This window comes from Elgaria multicarinata, chromosome 3, assembly GCF_023053635.1.
Source record: "Elgaria multicarinata webbii isolate HBS135686 ecotype San Diego chromosome 3, rElgMul1.1.pri, whole genome shotgun sequence".
NCBI lineage: Eukaryota > Metazoa > Chordata > Lepidosauria > Squamata > Anguidae > Elgaria > Elgaria multicarinata.
Genome location: NC_086173.1, coordinates 10,533,307 through 10,551,920, shown reverse-complemented (window position 1 = coordinate 10,551,920; position 18,614 = coordinate 10,533,307). Strand labels below are relative to the sequence as shown.

General features: G+C 47.3%; 1 protein-coding gene across 4 annotated transcripts in view; it reads left to right on the top strand.

Moving 5' to 3' along the window:
* Positions 1–18,614, top strand: part of HDAC7 (histone deacetylase 7) — a 266,746-nt gene that overhangs the window by 213,158 nt on the left and 34,974 nt on the right. For all 4 annotated transcript variants that reach the window (XM_063119277.1, XM_063119279.1, XM_063119276.1 and 1 more), the window contains 7 exons: positions 497–697; positions 2,077–2,308; positions 5,612–5,745; positions 8,472–8,592; positions 9,995–10,044; positions 13,410–13,517; positions 16,820–16,875. In XM_063119277.1, coding sequence (XP_062975347.1) covers positions 497–697; positions 2,077–2,308; positions 5,612–5,745; positions 8,472–8,592; positions 9,995–10,044; positions 13,410–13,517; positions 16,820–16,875 — 902 coding nt within the window. The remainder of the gene's footprint in view (positions 1–496; positions 698–2,076; positions 2,309–5,611; positions 5,746–8,471; positions 8,593–9,994; positions 10,045–13,409; positions 13,518–16,819; positions 16,876–18,614) is intronic.

Genomic DNA, 18,614 nt, shown 5'->3' with positions numbered 1-18,614 from the left:
CTTAGTCCTGTCCCCTAGCATGGAAGCTACTGAGGACTTGGAGAAGCAGGTGGGGAAAGGGATCCCCTTGTTACCTCTGATGGGCCACCAAGTGTGTCAGCCCGGGGCTCAAATGGCATCAGGAGGCATGACCCCTGCCCCATGACCTCATTCAGCCCACAGGGGGTCATCTGGACCCCACCTGAAACTAGTGCCCCACCTCTGGGGTACACCGTAGCCACAGCATCTGAGGCTCTGCATTCCTCGGGCTGTGCTTTACTAGAGAGGCAAGCTCTGGAGGGAAGCGAACCTGGCCATTCATTTGTACGCAGCACTTTTTAGGTACAGGATTCCCCCTTCCTATGACTAGCAGGCAAGAAAGACGTTGTGCAGAATATGACGTTGGGTGCGAGTCACCTACGTTGGCCCTAAGCGATCCATGAACCTTGGCTTTCCTAGTGCTCCAGTTAGCTTGCACAGCCCTTGGTGACCCTGTCTCTCCATCTTCCCCTCCTAGCGCATGTCCAAGTCCAGCGAGAAGCCTCGGCTACAGCAGATCCCATCTTCCGAGGACATGGAGGCAGAGGCAGGCGGCGAACCCAGTGACCTGCCCCAGGGTCAGGTGGAGCCATCACCAGCAGGGGGCAGCAGCAGCAGCAAAGAGAGAGAACGGAGCTCTAGGTTGGGTCAGACTCAAGAGGAGCACGTCCTTCAGCAGGTATTGGAAGGGTATAGAGACGTACGCCCATAGGAAAATCACACGCAGGCACCGAGCTTTCCGTATTTTAAAACGCCACATAAGCAAATGGCATCCTTGCCAGGTTTTTGGCTCCTGCAGTTCTTCTCTTCTGGTACCCAGGTTTGGCAGATCGGTTTATATAACACTGGTCCATTTCAACTGCGCCTCATTTCCGTTTGTAAATACTCACCCTCCCAAGGGAATAGTGATCTCACGGGCAGATGCAGTGTGTGTGTTTGTGTGAGAGAGAGGCTGGGGGGAAATAATGAGGGGCAGGATGGGGGACAAAGTGGCAGGAGAGGCAGCACGTGTGACATTGGCGTCAACGTCAGCAGTGCTGTCAAAATCAGTGACAAATTTGGCAGCGGCGAGGAGGGGGGGGTTATGGAAGCACATGCAGCCTGTGGGCCAGAGGTTATGCACCTCTGTTTGAGGAGGCGAGCCCCATTGAACAGCGGGGGTAGTATCTGCTGGCAGTCCTATGTAGCGTAGACCCACTGAAATGAATGAGATTTACGTTAGTCACCTTAACTTCCATTCATTTCTAGGGGTCTATTCTACAGAGGACTCACATTGGATACTCTCCTGAGACTTATTTCCAAGTAAATATACAGATCTCTCTCTCTCTCTCTCTCTCTCTCTCACACACACACACACACACACACACACACACACACAGAGCCAGCAAAAAGCAAGCTCCAATGCAGGAGCTTCTTGTGAATCTCCCAGGAACTAATGTGGCAAGGCACCTTATGAAAGTGTGATTTGCGCTCCTGACTTCGGGGGGACCCCCCCCCCAAAAAAACTCTTATGTCAGCCTTTCTCAACCTTGGCTCACCAGCTGATGGTTGGACTACAACTCCCATCCTCCCCAGCCAGGCTGGGCTGTGGCTAGAGGTGATGGGGGTTGTAGACCAACCACCTCTGGGGACCCCTAGTTGGGAAAGGCTGCTTCATAGCTTCACAGACTGTAGCGGAAACAGCTTTCCCATTTGCAAGGTCTGCAACAGGGATGGATTTCGATCTGCCTCGAACATTCCTGTGCGTATCTGGTCATGTACTGTGCTCCTTCATATACCAAGACTTTATTTTACTTCTTTCTTTCTTTCATTCATTCTCCCCCCCCCCCCCCCCTTCCTTTCCTTCCCTTCCTTTTCCCCTTTCTCAAACCTTATAGTTCTGGGAAGCTGAAGGAATTGTGCCTATGCCTCATGCATGCACTAGAGGGCAGCACCTACCAAGATGCAGACTCACTGCTTGTGAGTCTGGCCATAGACTGAACCCCCAGCTGAACTTTCAGAGGAGGTGGTGGAGAAGTTCCCCATCTGATGTGGTGTCCCTCTTCATTCCATCCATAGGCACAGTATGTCTGGGAACAGCAGCAGCGCCTGCAGCAGCACCAGCTTCTCCGGAGGCAGCCTCCTGCTGACACCCTGCTGATCCCAGCCGCACGCGGAACCCATCGGCCGCTCTCCAGGGCTCATTCGTCGCCCGCCCCAGCCACTGCATCCCTACCAAGCCAGGACACGTCTTCCAAGTTGATCCCACCGCCAGTGCAAGAGCAGTCCAACAAGCCACGCTTCACCACAGGTAATATACCAGGTGTCCCTTTCCATCCCCCCTCCCCCCACACACAACCCTTTCTGATCCCCTGCAACAGATGCCCGGGGGACAAAATTACACAAGGCAGTACACGCAGGGTTGCCGCCAGAAATGGCAGTGCTGTGTCAACTTCTCTTTCCTTCCCTCCTCTAACACATAGCAAAACATACCCATTAGGTCAGCATGCTATGCTTTTATCTCCCCACTCCTTCCCCCATGTCACTGGCTGCCACTGGTGGAGAGCGAAAAATGCACCACATATTTGCATCATTCAGGACAAAGGGATACAGTTTATTGCACATTCGAGAGCAGCAGAATTCAACGCAGGGCTGCCAGTGAAAAGAGCACCCCCGTGCTCATTGCGGTGTGTGGTTGTTTTTCTCATGATCCCTCACTCCCAAAGCACAAAATGTGAAAAGAGAATTGGCACTTAGAACCTTCTTTCTAACAATCCAACATTGGGGGTTGGGGTGGGGTCATGTGGCTTTCCAGATGTTGCTGGAGTGCACCTTCCATGTTCCCTCATCCATTGGCTATGTTGGCTAGAGTTGATGGCAGCGGTAGGCCAAAACATCTGGAGGGCCGCAAGTTGCCCACTCACTCTGTTGGGCTGCAGGTACATCACAGGGATTCTTTTGCTTACCTCCCGTACTGCAGCTTTCCCCAACCTGGTGTCCCCTGGATGTTTTGGACTCCCATCAGCCCCGGCTAGAATGGCCAGTGGTCTGGAGTTGCGGTCCCAAACATCTGGAGGGCACCAGTTTGTGGAATGCTGCCCTACTGGGAGTTTTGGAGAGAGGGAAAGAGTAAGGAATGTGCTTTCGTGCATAGCCCACATGTCTCTCCTGGGGGGCCTGCTTCACATGGTTTATGCAGTTTACGTATTTCAAATGTTTGATCTACTGTCTTTCCCAGGCTCAGGGTGGTTTGTGTAAAAATGCAACAAAAGAATCTGAAACCGTAGTTAAACAAAACAATCAGGACAAGTACGTGAAGCAAGACGCCTGGCACCCTAAGCATAAAATAAAAATAGCGATTGGGAACAGCCCCCTATTTCGCAAGAGAGGAGTGGGGGGTTCTTGCAGCCTTCCAGAGAAGCCCTGAGGAGGAGGAAGGAGCTCGTCTTGATCTCCATCGGTGGGTCATTCCAGAGCCTTGAAGCGAATGCCAAAAGGACCTGCCTCTAGCAGCAAACATTTTTTATCTCACTTAACGAGGTTGACCAGCTAACCGCAAGAAATGAACTGGCACGTCGAAATCCACTGCTTTACAGCGAACCTGTTCAGTAGAGTCCTTAGATGAGTTTGGGCCCTAGGTCTCTGGTTCCTTGGCATGATTTTAAAAAATGCCCCTAAGAGGCACTGGAGTGAAAGAGAAGGAGATCTTGCAATGGCAGATATTGGTGCAGAGATCCAACTTAACACTGGGCAGAGCAGGGCAGTTTCTCACTATATTTACATCCCCTGGCCCCAGCCAGATATTCATTTTATTGTATTTGTTTATTTGATGAAGGACGCCTCATCAGCCTACCTGGGGTGTGCTGTCATTGGTACGCAGTGCCATAAGGTCATCTACAGAAGTGCTTTTTCAAGTGCCCTTCATTCTGAAGCTCAGAGGGTAGCAATAAGGAAGAAGGCTTTTCAGTGGTGGCCCCCCCCGGCTCTGGAATGCTCTCCCAAGGGAAGCTTGTTTGCTGCCTTCATTGCTATCTTTTATTATTATTATTATTATTATTTATTTATATAGCACCATCGATGTACATGGTGCTGTACAGATAACACAGTAAATAGCAAGACCCTGCCGCATAGGCTTACAATCTAATAAAGTTGTAGTAAACAATAAGAAGGGAAGGAGAATGCAAACAGGCACAGGGAAGTGTAAACAGGCACCGGGAAGGGTGAAGCTAACAGTATAGAGTCAGAACAAACTCAAAGTTTAAAAGCTATAGGGAAAAGAAAAGTTTTTAGCTGTGTTTTAAAAGCTGTGATTGAGTTGGTAGTTCTCAGGTGTTCTGGAAGAGCATTCCAGGCATGAGGGGCAGCAGAGGAAAATGGACGAAGCCGAGCAAGGGAAGTAGAGACCCTTGGACAGGCAAGAAGCATGGCATCAGAGGAGCGAAGAGCACGAGCGGGGCAATAGTGTGAGATGAGAGAGGAGAGATAGGCAGGAGCTAGACCGTGAAAAGCTTTGAAGGTCAACAGGAGAAGTTTTCTTTTCAGCACCAGGCTAAGACTTTTCTGTTCCTTAAGACACTGCCTTTCCAGTATTTAAGATGTATTTTAGTGCCTGCAGTGAGGCTTGAACTCTTGTATCTGATGGTGGCTTCAGTTTCTGTATCTGCACTGTCTGCTGCATCAGTGTACTTCAATTGGTTTTATGCTATGTTGGATTTTACTGTGATAATGTGATATTTTTCTTAGGTTGCTATTATGCTTTAAACTGTACTGTAAGACACCAAGAGAAATCTGTTGCATGAGGCATATAATAAATATAACAATAAGTAAATAATTTCATTCAGGGCCATTTTAAAAGTGCAGAAATAATGTATGGTACAGCCTACCTTGGACTGTACCACTTCAGGCTGCAAGTGAATGAACCTTGTGTTGTAAATGCTGTCCTGTTTCTTTCTTTCTTTCTTTAAAAAAACATGAAAAAATCCAGCACCCTATACATGAAAGACTTGCACATCAGGGAGACTTCCGCATCATCATCATTTAGTCTTATTTGTTTTCTCATTTTAAAATTGGTATCCTGCTACATCTGCACAGATGCTGTCAGAGGGGCTAGCAAGAAAATGATACAATCAATCAAACACACCCATTTGCAGATTGTTTCTTTACCCAAGCGAACATTCATATTTACAGTTGCTCACCTGCCGTCTGTACCGCGTCCAGGAAGGGCTGTGCCGTGTGTAGAGATGTGAAAGCCTGGGGGGGGGGAGAACCCAGAAAAATTCGGGGAAAAAACTTTTTTCCTCTTTTTTCCGGAGCCTTTTTTAGTGTTTTCCCCCCTAAAAAGATTGGGGAAAAAATGAAGAAAAAATGGATTATGGGATGTTTTATTTTAGCATGATGTTTTAACATAATATTGCATTATTTCAATTTTCCCGAAAATTTCCGTTTTTTCCCAAACCCCCCAGGAAAAAACGTTTTTTCCCCCCATGGCTTCAAATTTTCTGGAAATAGCCACGTGCGAATTCTTCATGTTCATGTCAGCTGCCTGCGCTGAAGGAATCCTGAGGAAGGTGGAGTTTTGTGAGTGACTTAGATGCCCCTTGTCTTTCCATTGCAGGGATCGTGTATGATTCTGTCATGTTGAAACACCAGTGCTCGTGTGGGGACAACAGCAACCACCCTGAGCACGCAGGCCGCATCCAGAGCATCTGGTCTCGTCTGCAGGAACGTGGCCTACGCAGCCAGTGTGAGGTAGGGGGCAGCACAAGCCAAGTGCAGGCTTTTCTTCACAGACTGTTCGTCAGCTGCAGTTGCAAATACAGAATCTAGAGATGTCTTTGTTTAGCTTTTCATTCCCCCCTTCCCCCCTTTTTTATTGTGAATAATTACAAAACAGAACCAAAAAAAAAAGTCATGAGGAAGAAAAAGAAAGGGGGGGGGAGATTATATACATAGGAATATCATTTCCCCCCCATCAAATATACCATTCATAAAAAAGGGAGAGATTTATACATAGGTTTCAAGAAAAGCAACCCAAATATCCATATATTTATCCGCTTGCAAGTCGTGCCTACGTGACACCTGTTCAAATATTGATAACGTTATTAAGTCCTCAGTCCATTGCATTATTAGAGGTGCACATTTTATAAGTCTTTTGGCTGTCATAAGGGTTCTGAAGGTCCATTTGCACTGACCGTGTGTTAATTTTCAAGAAGCTGGTAGGTAATTTAGGAGGAGATGTACATCGTTCCATATTATAGATCGTTTTAGAACAAAGTGTATCCTTATTATAACCTCCTCCCAAACAGGGGCAACTACTTGGCATTGCCAAAACATATGAATTAAAGAAGCATTAGGTGCACTACATCTCCAACAATTATGCAAGTTACACAGGTGCAGATCTGGCCTTGATCTGCAGGCATTAATTGGTGATCATGCTTATTTCCATGCTGTGAAAGTTTCACCTGCTTATTTCTGCACATCAAGATCCTGTAAAAGGCACAGGAGGAGGCCATACCATGCGCGCGCCCCCACCCCCAAGTCAGTTGGCTCCCCTCCAGTTTAACTCTCATGGCTTTCCCCAGAGAATCCTGGGAACTGTAGTTTGGTGAGGGTGCTGAGAATTCTCAGAGAGAGATCTGCACACACACCCCTCACAGAACCATAGTTGTCAAGAATCTCTAGGGAGTGTGAATGACATTAAAGCAATTTTAAAAAAAGAATTGTGAGCTTTTTGTTGTTGTTCATTTTAAACTGCAGGATAGGATAGGATAGGATAAAAACAAAGTTGCAAAAGTTAAAGCCTCACATCTTTCCCTGAATCTTCCCTTTCCCTCCATAACCCTGCAGCAACCCATTGCATGAGGGGGGGGGGGGGGGAGAGAGAGAGAGGTCTTAGCTAGACCTAAGGATTATCCCAGGCAAATGGAGGGGGCCATCCCTGCCTGCTCCCGGTATCCCCTGTGTGTCATTTGGATGCACAGGGATGATCACGGGATATAGGCCTGGTCTAGCCATGGCCAGAGAGAGAGAAGGATAACGGAAAGGTTAATGGTAAGATGAAGCGGCCATTTGGGCCAAAAAATTAAGAACCACCGTTTTGGAGGAACCCAACCCAAGACAAAAAGCAGGAAGCCCACTGTCTGCGCTGGGAGCCCTCACCGTACAGCAGGGACCCCCTGTTCCTTAACAGAGATCCTGTTCTCTTCCACATGCACACCGGCTCATGGCCCTCTCCTCCCCGTCACGTGGATTCCAGCCAGTGACTATGGACGCACTTTAAAAACAATGCGTATTTCCACTGTCCAAATGTTTGTTCCCCTGCGTGCGCATAAAATAATTGCAAGCTTCGCAGAATGCTCTTGTTCAGCGAAAGGCTGTTGACTCATTGAGCAACAAACATTCTCATGCCCTGTAAATCCTGCCCTGCAAGTCAACGCCGCACTTTCTGAGGACGCCCATTTTGCAGATGCTGGGCAGATGTGTCTTTCACCGAAGCGTTTATACATCTTGAGAAATTTATGAACAGGAGTTTTCTTTTAGAACAGTTAGATAACTCCCAACAGATCATATGATATAGGTGTTTGGTTTTTTTCTTTTCTCCCATCCTATGCGCTCTGCCTGGCAACTATGAGGCAGGCTTTAGAATTTCCCAAGGTCCCCCCCCCCCCAACCCAATTTGCTTCAAAAGATTCGCCAAGCAGACTGCAGCTGCACGGTGGACATTACCAGGCCCATTTTTCCAGTTTAGGGGGTGGACAGGATGGGGCCTGTGGCTACCTAGAAACTGTAGTATGTATTTTTCAGTCAAAGCCCAAATGCAGTTGATTAGGCTGCCCTGTGGTTGCTAGGTAATGCAGCTTGCTTCTACAGGCTACAAGACCAGGAAAAACAAGCAGCTATGGTTGAAGTGTGGTGCCATTTTGGTGGGTGAAGTGGATGCTGAAGAGGAGCAGGATTACATAAGGTCCCATTGAGTGACGGGAGGGAGGGGACACACGAATGAAGAGCAGGGCTGGCCAAACCATTTTTGGTGCAGTGCTGTATCGCAAACCCTTCTCATTTCAATTGGGTTTGTTTGGGAGCATTTCCTAGTAGGTTCTGCCCCATGGGTCAGAGCCATCTGGTCTCCAACTCTAACTGTATTTAATGGTGCCCCAAATCTGCTTCCTCAGGTGGCCTCTTTGCCTATTTTCATGGTACAAGCCGCCTCATCGGGATTGGAGGTGGAACAGCCTGGAGGGACCCTAGGGTGCTACAAAAAGGCCTTGAAACTAGGCCGAGGTACTGATACGTTGAGCTCCAAGTGATAGAGGTGTTTCCTTCTCCCTTCTCAAAGCACCCTCAGTCCCTCATTATCTCAGTTGGCTTCCTAGAAGACTTGCAAATGCCCATTGCGGCCTGCCACAATAATAGAGGCCGTCCTGGTGGCTGCGGTTTGACTCTCTTAACTTATGCGGACTCTGTCTCTCTGCCAGTGTCTCCGGGGGCGCAAGGCCACTTTGGAGGAGCTGCAGTCGGTTCACGCTGAGCGCCATGTGCTGCTATACGGCACCAACCCCCTCAGCCGCCTGAAGCTCGACAATGGGAAACTAGCAGGTAGGAATCAAGGCAGCAGCACCCATCACCCCAGTCCAGAGCTGAGAAGAGCCAAAGAGCAAAATGGGCCTCCGCTAGCAAAGTCCTTCCCATCAGCAGGCTGGGTGCAAGCAGGGGATATCATCCTCTCTGATTCACTGTTGCCCCACATTTAGTCCTGCCAGGTATGCCCTGCTGATGACCACCCTCCCACAGACCCAATTTTAGCAGATGGACAGATGTCTGGGGCCCAGCTGTTCCCCGGAGGAAGGCTGGAATGAGACCCCAGGATGTTGCAGTGGTTATGAAGTGGAGAGGGACATAGAATCATAGAATCATAGAATCGCAGAGTTGGAAGGGGCCTACAAGGCCATCGAGTCCACACCCCTGCTCAATGCAGGAATCCACCCTAAAGCATCCCTGACAGATGGTTGTCCAGCTGTCTCTTGAATGCCTCTAGTGTGGAAGCGCCCACAACCTCCCTAGGTAACTGATTCCACCGTCGCACTGCTCTAACAGTTAGGAAGTATTTTCTGATGTCCAGCCGGAATCTGGCTTCCTTTAACTTGAGCCCGTTATTCCGTGTCCTGCACTCTGGGAGGATCGAGAAGAGATCCTGGCCCTCCTCTGTGTGACAACCTTTTAAGTATTTGAAGAGTGCTATCATGTCTCCCCTCAATCTTCTCTTCTCCAGGCTAAACATGCCCAGTTCTTTCAGTCTCTCTTCAAAGGGCTTTGTTTCTAGACCTCTGATCATCCTGGTTGCCCTCTTCTGAACACGCTCCAGCTTGTCTGCGTCCTTCTTGAATTGTGGAGCCCAGAACTGGACACAATACTCTAAATAAGGCCTAACCAGGGCCGAATAGAGAGGAACCAGTACCTCTCGTGATTTGGAAGCTATACTTCTATTAATGCAGCCCAAAATAGCATTTGCCTTTCTTGCAGCCATATCGCACTGTTGGCTCATATTCAGCTTGTGATCTACAACAATTCCAAGATCTTTCTCGTTTGTAGTATTGCTGAGCCAAGTGTCCCCCATCTTGTAACTGTGCCTTTGGTTTCTATTCCCTAAATGTAGAACTTGGCATTTATCCCTATTAAATTTCATTCTGTTGTTTTCAGCCCAGCACTCCAGCCTATCAAGATCACTTTGAAGTTTGTTTCTGTCTTCCAGGGTATTAGCTATCCCACCCAGTTTTGTGTCATCTGCAAATTTGATCAGCGTTCCCTGCACCTCCTTGTCCAAATCATTAATAAAAATGTTGAAGAGCACTGGGCCACATCTGGCTGTGCTGAGCCAGAGAGTGCTTCTAATTTTAGAGCAGATGAGGGTAACCTCTGAATATGGCCCATGGAGGTTGCCCATCTGGCCCACAGAGCTTTCCTGGGTGTAGTCAGCTAACTTTCCCCCCCTCTCTTGCAGGAATCCTGTCCCAGCGGATGTTTGTTATGCTCCCCTGTGGCGGAGTTGGGGTAAGTGTCTTCTCTTGCAAGGCTGGATTGTTCCCATCAAAGATACCCTCCCAAACCGTGTCTCCCTCCCAAATCTTATCTCCCAACCCAGTGCCCTTCAGATGTTTTGGACTTCAACTCCCTTCAGCCCCAGCCAGCATGGGCAGCGACCAGGAATGCTGGGAGTTGTAGTCCAAAACACCTGGACGGCACTACGTTGTGGATGGTTGCCCCGCAACCTCGAGCCCGTAGTGACGAAGTCAGCATGTGTGCTGGGCTAGTGGGAGGTGGAGGAAGCAACCCAATGGAATACAGATGGGGCATAGTTAGAAGCTTCACACCACAAAGAGAATTTGAGTCCTTTGGCCTCCCCTAATGGTGTCGCTCAGAGATCTAAACAAGGCCTAGGGAAGTTGAACCATTGCAGGCAAGTGTAGAATGGGGGTTAAGGGGGCTGGGGCAAGTCATGGACATCCTAGATGTCTCCCTACAGAGGGTCACGGAAGGTCCTTGGCTACATGGTTACATGTGGTTACATGTGGTGCTCAAGCCACACCCGTTTCCAAGTCTCCCTGGCATTGTTCATGAGCAGGCCCTTCTTCATGAGTGGGCCTTTTCTCAGAAACAGCCCATTATTTGTGAGGAGGCCTCTCTCGGGGTCAAGGGAACAAGCCAACATGGTGAGCCGACTTGGCTGCCGGTTCCACCGCAGCGCTGGTGCTTCCCCTGTGGTGCCTCTTTCTGCTGAGCCTTATCTCTTTCTCCCCTTCCCCTGTCATAGACCATCCAGTATTTGAGGGCTTTGGTAAAGTGGAGGTGTCCCATGAACCCTCACATAAGGGGATGGATCCAGGTTTAGTCATGCTTAGAGTAGACCCATTGAAATTAATGGAACAAATTACCCGTGTCTAACAAGTCCCCATTGATGGGTCAACTCCAAATAAATCTGGGTCCGCCCCAGATATTCCAGTGAAGTCCACCACACCAGAAAACACACTACATTGTGTGCTTCCAACTCCGGTGGAACTGATTCTGGGCTGGAATGGCAACTTGGCACTATCTGTTGGTCTTTGGCCAGGGGTGAGGAACCCTTCCATGATCTACAACTCCCATTGTCCCTGACAATTGGCCATGCTGGCAGGGCCTGATAGAAGGTTCTCCAGCACCTTCTTCTCCAGCACCTTGTGAGGTCACAGTGACATCATAATGACACTGGAACCCATTAGAGGCCTCTGTTCATATGTCTCTAGGGCTGGCAATCCTTCCAGCATCCATTTCTAGATCCCAAATATGTCCTTGATATCTACTGGATTCAGGAATTCTGCCCAGAAGTTTGGTGGAATCTTAATTTTTTTAAACCCACAAAAAATCTGGTTCAGCCAAAAGTTTCTGGAGTAGTTGTTTATTCTGTCCTAGACAAGGCCTCAGAGCAACCTCACCATTCTTCAATGCGTCCTTTCCCGAAACCCTTAAAGGACTACCTCTGAGGCCTTGTTCTCTGGGCCAAAACAGACATTACTTTAAATCCATATCTACCAACTTTGCCTTTTTTCTTTTCTTTCATTTTTACTCTATAGGCACAATGGGTCTGAACTAGATTGGGACCCTAGCATGAAGGTGGGCCAGTGGATGGGTGGGGGGTGACTTCTAAGATCCAGATTGGGCCCCTTGCGCCTACTCTCAAGTAAAAATAAAAGACGTTGCTTCTAGATACAGATTTCAAGTCATGTCTGTTTGGGCCCTCACTAAAGTGGTCAGCCTGCATTTGGGCTGTACCACTTCAGTCTGCAGCTGGGGGGGGGGGGGGGCTCATATGACCAAATACCCCTCTATGTTGCTGTTATAGTAGCAAACAAGATGTCAAGACCCAAGGGTTCTAGCCTAAGCTTCACCCTGTCATCTAGTTTTCTGTGGCCCCATTCAGAAGACACCTTAAACCATGGCTTTAACAGTGGTGGTTAAGCCAGAAAGCCAGGCTGTGTTCAGAAGACACCTTAAACCACAGCTTTAACCATGGTGATGAATGAAGCAAAAAGCCTTATTCACCGTGGTTAAAGCCATGTTTTAAGGTGTCTTCTAAACAGGCCCATTGCTAGACAGATCTTATTTTAATTTTGTACAGAGGGGCATTTCAGCCATTTAACAGTGACAGAGGTGTGCCACCTCAGTGAGAATTCGGCTTGCGCCCCACAGCTTCCAGAAAGCGATTGCTTTAGGATGATAGTCCACACTATTATTGCCCACGGCATCACCTGCCTTTTCCGACCACTGGGGCTTCCTCTTCAGCTTTGGAGCTCAGACGTCTCCTTGCTGAGCTTGATTTTGGAGTCTTGATGCCCGTGGGGTGGAAATAGGGTTAGGTGTGTGGGGGGGAATCTCCCCAGTCCCTCCTTCTCTCTGTCTCTTTGTGTCCCTCCCCCTCTGGGCTCTCTGCCACGTTCACTTTCGTTCATCGCCTTCTTGCGTGCCTTTCTCTCTCCTTTTTGTTTTTCTTACTCTCTTTTTTCCAGGATGCTGCCTCCCAGCCCTTCCCTGTTCTCCTTCTCTTTAACCTCTTGCTGTCTTTCTCTTGCTCTCTGTACCTTCACCCCCTTTCCTCCCCTTGCCCTTACTTGATGGGCCTTGGCGCCTCTCTCCTCCCCTGCACCCGGAGAGAAAAGAGAGGGAGAGCGAGCGCACGCCTGGAGCAGTAAGGCAGAAGGGGGGTTCTGCTCACACATGGAGTTGATCAGAAGAGAATCTCTGAGGTTTTCCGGCTCTTACTTTGCCGATGACGTGATCCTGATCAAACCAAGATGTTTGTTTTTGAAAAAAAAAATCAAATAGAATCAAGAAGGTAAAAAGAATGGGTTCTTCCTGCCCCTACTTTTTCCCAAACCATGTTGCCTAGGAGGGAATATACTGGGCAAGTTAAGCACCACTGGAACGCAGCCTCGGGGTTGGTGGTAGATAGAGTCTGTGGGAGCCCCACAAAACAGTGGTGGAATTGGCGAAAATGTGGCCTTCTGGCCGTATTGCCATCGTTGATTGTCGATTGGCACTTGTTGCATGCAAAGTGCCATGCAATGCTTACTTGCTCTCACAACAACCCTGTGAGATAGATTCTTAAGAATGCCCGTTTTCCAGATGGGGAACAGAATTTGAAAGATTACCTGCCCAAGGCCGCTCGGCAAGCCCTGGGATGAGCTCGCGTTTGAATCTGGTTCTCCTCGGTCCAGGACCGATGCTCCAGTGATCTTTCCACTGGCTCTATAGCTTTCTACCCCATTCGTTAGACTGTATCTGCCAGTGTATATTAGGGGGTTTCATAGAATTGCTGTGTATAGAATTATAGCAATAGGCCATCCTTCCCAAATAACCTCTGGTTTGTCTCCTCCTGTGTCCAGGTGGATAGTGACACCATCTGGAATGAGCTGCACTCCAGCAATGCTGCTCGCTGGGCCGCTGGCAGCGTCACTGAGCTGGCCTTCAAGGTGGCCAGTAGGCAGCTCAAGGTGAGAAGTTGACATCAAGGTGGGGTGTTATTTTTTCTATGCCTGAGCAGGAAGGAACTCTGTGCACAACCTGGTGTGTGTGTGTGTGTGTGTGTGTGTGTGAAATACCTTTGGGTTTCCGAGAATCTCAAGGCAGCTTTCAGAAAAGCTTTTAGGGATTGCAATCCAGTGGTGGGAGGGGCCAAAGGCTGAGGGGGCGGAGCCAAAATTCCAAAAATAGCTGCACATTTTAGCTTACAGCTCTTACTGCCAGTAACAAAGCATTAGGAGAGGCATTTCAGCCTTTTAGAATAAGGCAGGGGAACAAATAGCAGGAAGAACTGGCAGCTGAGGAGAGGGACTGGGATCAGGGAAATGGGCATAGCTATCTGGGAAGAGCTGGAACCCTAGAAGGACCTCTGGCCTGTAGTTCTGCATCCCTTATTTACTCCATAGGCATATGGAAGGTGGGGGCAATTGCAGGAGAGGATTGCTGGGAGTGAGGGGTGCTTAATTCCCCCCACACACACACACACAACCAGCAATTCTCCACTCAAAATGTCTCCCCATCCCTAGCTGGGTTTACTTCTAGTTTCAGAGCTTGGGTTGGCAGGGCCTGCATCAATATCCGGCATTCTTGGGCAACTACTGGGGCCCTAGCAGGGCTTACTGCCAGGTGGGTGAGTTTGTGAGCCGCCCACCATTTTAATTACCCACAGTGCCCCAGACCAATGCTGTGTTGCATTGTGTGTAATTAAAATGCTGGCTGCTCACAGCGGCCAAGAGGCAAATCACTGCACTGCTGCTGCCCACTGCCACCACCAGCAGGTAAGCTTGCCAGGGGGCGTCAATGTAGGGGAGGCCAGCAAGGGGCATTTTGATGTGGTCCCCTTAAACCAGAAGTCAGCCCAGTGGCAGGGCATAAAATGATTTAAAACAACCCTGGGAGGCATTTTGAAGGGGGGAGGAGGTTAAGGACCCTGATTCTCTCCTGCATGAAAGCAGCTTCTGTGAAAGCCTATAGCAGGGATGAGGAACCTCTGGGCTACGGAGGTTCCTACCAGTTTCAGTTTTCAGATTAAACATCTCTGTCCTAAGGGGACATCTCTGTCCTAATGGTCACCCTGTTGTTAATTCCCCCTCCCATCCTCTACTTTAGCACATTTCTTCTTTCTTCTTTTCTGCATAGAATGATCCCATCCAATTGGGTAATACATGATAGATGTGATGATGTCACAGTGTTACGTGACTGATCAGATTTGATTTGTGACGGCATCACTGGGGGCAAACAAGACCAATTGAGACTGAATGCAGTGCTTCTTGGACTAGACAGATGAGTGATCTCAGTGGATCAGAGCACCATTTGCCCTCTGTTTTCAGGCGTGACCGTATTTGCCCTCGTTCAGTGCAGTCTCGAAAACATTCCTAAAAAGAGGACACTTTGTGACAGTGCTGAAAATTAATCACATAAAACCGTACATACTGGGCTGTGTCGTCTGCTGGTCCCACATTGTTTTGGCTTGGAATTGCAGCATGTTTCATTTCTTTGGATATTTAATTTGGTGGAGTGGGTGGTTCTATTTTCCAATTATTGGTTTTAACTGATTTTTAAGCCATCTCAAACTGTGAGAGTTGTGGGCAGACTTAGAAGCACCATCTGTTCTAAAACAATACATTTTCAACTCATGCTTGATGGATATTATAAAAAGAAGAGGAGCTTAATGAATATCAAACAAGAGTTGCATGTTTATTACAAAAAACAACCTTACTATTAAAAAAAATGTATACAATTTCTACTGTGTAATCTGTACAGCACCATGTACATTGATGGTGCTATATAAATAAATAAATAATAATAATAATAATAATAATAATAATAATAATAATAATAATAAATATGTGTTGGCACATTTTGTTTAATAATTAAGTCCACAGCAAGTTAGTCACACTGATGGCCCAGTGAAAACAATGGGCCTTGAGTTAGTCATGACTAACTTTTCACATTGATTTCAATGTGACCTGAGTGCAACGTGCTTGCTCTGGATCCAGCCTAATTTCCCTTCCACAAATTCAAAACTTTATTCTAATCCAGAAATCATCTGATTCTTGCTTTAACAATACAAAATTACTGGCACCCCACCCCAACGTGTTCAGGTTCATGTCTTTGCTGTGTTTACAATGAGCATGATCCAGCCAAAGTTAAACACTTTGGTGTTCCATTGTTTTCAGTGGGAGAGTTGAGCACAGGCTTAATTTTTCCCCCCGCTGGGACATAATCCAGAGGGCCAGCTGTGTGCATCTGTTGCAGCCAAAACAAAGAAGAGACTTTGGGCATCTCTAAGGTTGACAAATGGGCTGTGGTTTAAGCTTTTGTGGGCCAAAACCCACGTTGTCAGATGGATGGTGATCACCTAAGTTGGTAAAAAGTTCTACACTGAATAGAGTAGACGCTTTAAACTACAGCTGGATTGTGCCCATAAATTGCAGAATCCAATATAAACTTCTCCTGTTAACCTTCAAAGCTTTTCACGGTCTAGCTCCTTCCTATCTCTCCTCTCTCATCTCACACTATTCCCCCGCTCGTGCTCTTCGCTCCTCTGATGCCATGTTTCTCACCTGCCCAAGGGTCTCTACTTCCCTTGCTCAGCTTCGTCCATTTTCTTCTGCTGCCCCTTATGCCTGGAACGCTCTTCCAGAACATTTGAGAACTACAACTTCAATCGCAGCTTTTAAAGCTCAACTAAAAACTTTTCTTTTTCCTAAAGCTTTTAAAACTTGATGTTGTGCGGACTTTATACTGTTAGTTTTACCCTACCCTGTGCCTGCTTACCCTACCCTGTGCCTGTTGGCATTCTCTTCCCCTCCTTATTGTTTTACTATGATTTTATTAGATTGTAAGCCTATGCGGCAGGGCCTTGCTATTTACTGTTTTACTCTGTACAGCACCATGTACATTGATGGTGCTATATAAATAATAATAATAATAATAATAATAATAATAATAATAATAATAATTAATGACATCTAAAGAAGGACAGAATTCAATCAAAGAGGGAAGCAAAAGAACATCTAAAACAAGGAAAACAACTGTGTATATTGAGACATGACTCAAAACGAGTATCACCAAAACCCACCTCACTTATGATGACTAATCCAGTATCTAACACACTGTTAGATATTGGGAGTTTTTCAATATCAGTAAAGCACTTTGGTTATTTTTAGCACTATGGATATTAATGACGGCAACCGTAATAAATATACCGCATTGCTATCTGTCACACGGTTCGCATGATTTCTTCTATAGATCTATATTTGTCTTGCAGAACGGCTTTGCTGTCGTACGACCTCCAGGACACCACGCAGACCCTTCGACGGCGATGTAAGGGCAGCAGCTCTCCTTGTCCTCTCCTTCTGGGTCACCGCTCTTCCTGATGGGGATGTGCCCCTGCGAGCTGATCCCGCCAGCATTCCAGATGTTGCCGTATTTCCCTGTTGCCTGCTGGTCTTGACCTGCTAAATGCTTTGAGCCTTCCGTAACACTGAAGGACCACCGTGTCCATTTGAATCCTGGCTCCACTTGTTCTAGAACCCTGTGGAATGGAGCAGGAGTCCTTCCATCAGAAATGGAGAAGAAAGGAAGAAGAGCTCACAGGGACTAGAAACTTATTTCTCGCTTTGCCCTGTATGAACCTTCCCCAACCTGATGCCTTCCAGATATTCTGGAATACAACTCCCAACATCCTTCAGCCAGCCATGCTGGCTGAGAGTTATAGTCCAGAACAGGAAAAGTGGCCACCCCCATTCATTCAGCATATTGCCCCATCTTCATCTTGGCTGGCAGCTGTAACATTTGACTTTTGGGAAAGCTGCTATGTCTCATTTATTCTGGAACAGGCTGCCTTGCCTAGTAGGGAAGAGCGACCACTCCCAGACTGAACAAGGCTCAGCTGCCTTCGAAAAAGTTAGGTGTAACAGCTTCTGGCCAGGACAAGAATTGGGGCACTACATGCAAAGGCAGCCATTTCTTTCCCTTCTCCTCAATGCAGGGGCTTGTCCATATAGCTTGTTTACCCCGACCTAAATGCGCATATTCGCATTTCAGGACACATGCCGCAGCCATCCATTCACTGTAGCGCCGGTTTTTTTACGCGATAATTCACATATTCGCATTTGCAGTTTACCGCGACTTTTGGATCACGTCCGAGTTTGCACCACGTTATGGTTATGTGTCTTTGGGGGATTTAAATTGCATTTTGACATGTGGGCGGAGCTTTGAGGGTAGGGCAACACGATTGGCCGATTTCCCACCTATCGGCTGCCTCGTTCCTTCACACCATTTTTAGTTTGACTTGTCTTATTCTGCGTTGCTCTGCAGATTATTAAAACAAAGGGGGGGGGGGAATGGGCATCTTCTGCTGCCTCGTTCCTTCCCCCCCTCCGCTCCCAGTTTGTCTCTTCTATGAATCTGAGGAGCTCTGCATATAAAATGTATAGCTTCCATTGTCTCTCCTCCGTAGCATCGTAGCATCATATATGTGCATGTGCGCATTTATAACGGCACTATAAAAAAAAATTCAGGAAATAAATAGCTGTTGCTGCTGCAGTGTGACACTCTTTATCTAGATTTGAAAACAAAAAATCAGGTTTATATTTAATGAGGAGCAACGTGGTTGTTATATAGACGAGGGCCAGGACGAGGCAAGCAATTGAATTAGCCAGTCCCTGCATGGCTCCCCTTTGCCCTCTTCTCCAATGCTTGGGGATGGAACGCTAGGGAGGTAGTCCATTGATCAAAATCAGGCAGAATGTTTTCTGAAGGAGTATATACAAGTGAGACCCATGACAAATAATAATAATAATAATAATAATAATAATAATAATAATAATACATTTATTTCTTGCCCGCCTCTCCATTTTGATTGAGGCGGAGAACAACAATAAACAATAAATACATAATATTCAATTAAAACATAATATAAATTGTTAAAAACATCCTAAAAAAAAATCCTAAAAACATTTTAAAAACGTCTTAAACAAACAAACCAGGAACTGGGGCAAACGTGTGTGTGTGTGTGTGTGTGTGTGTGTGTGTGTGTGTGGCAGGGGGAGGGATTGAAC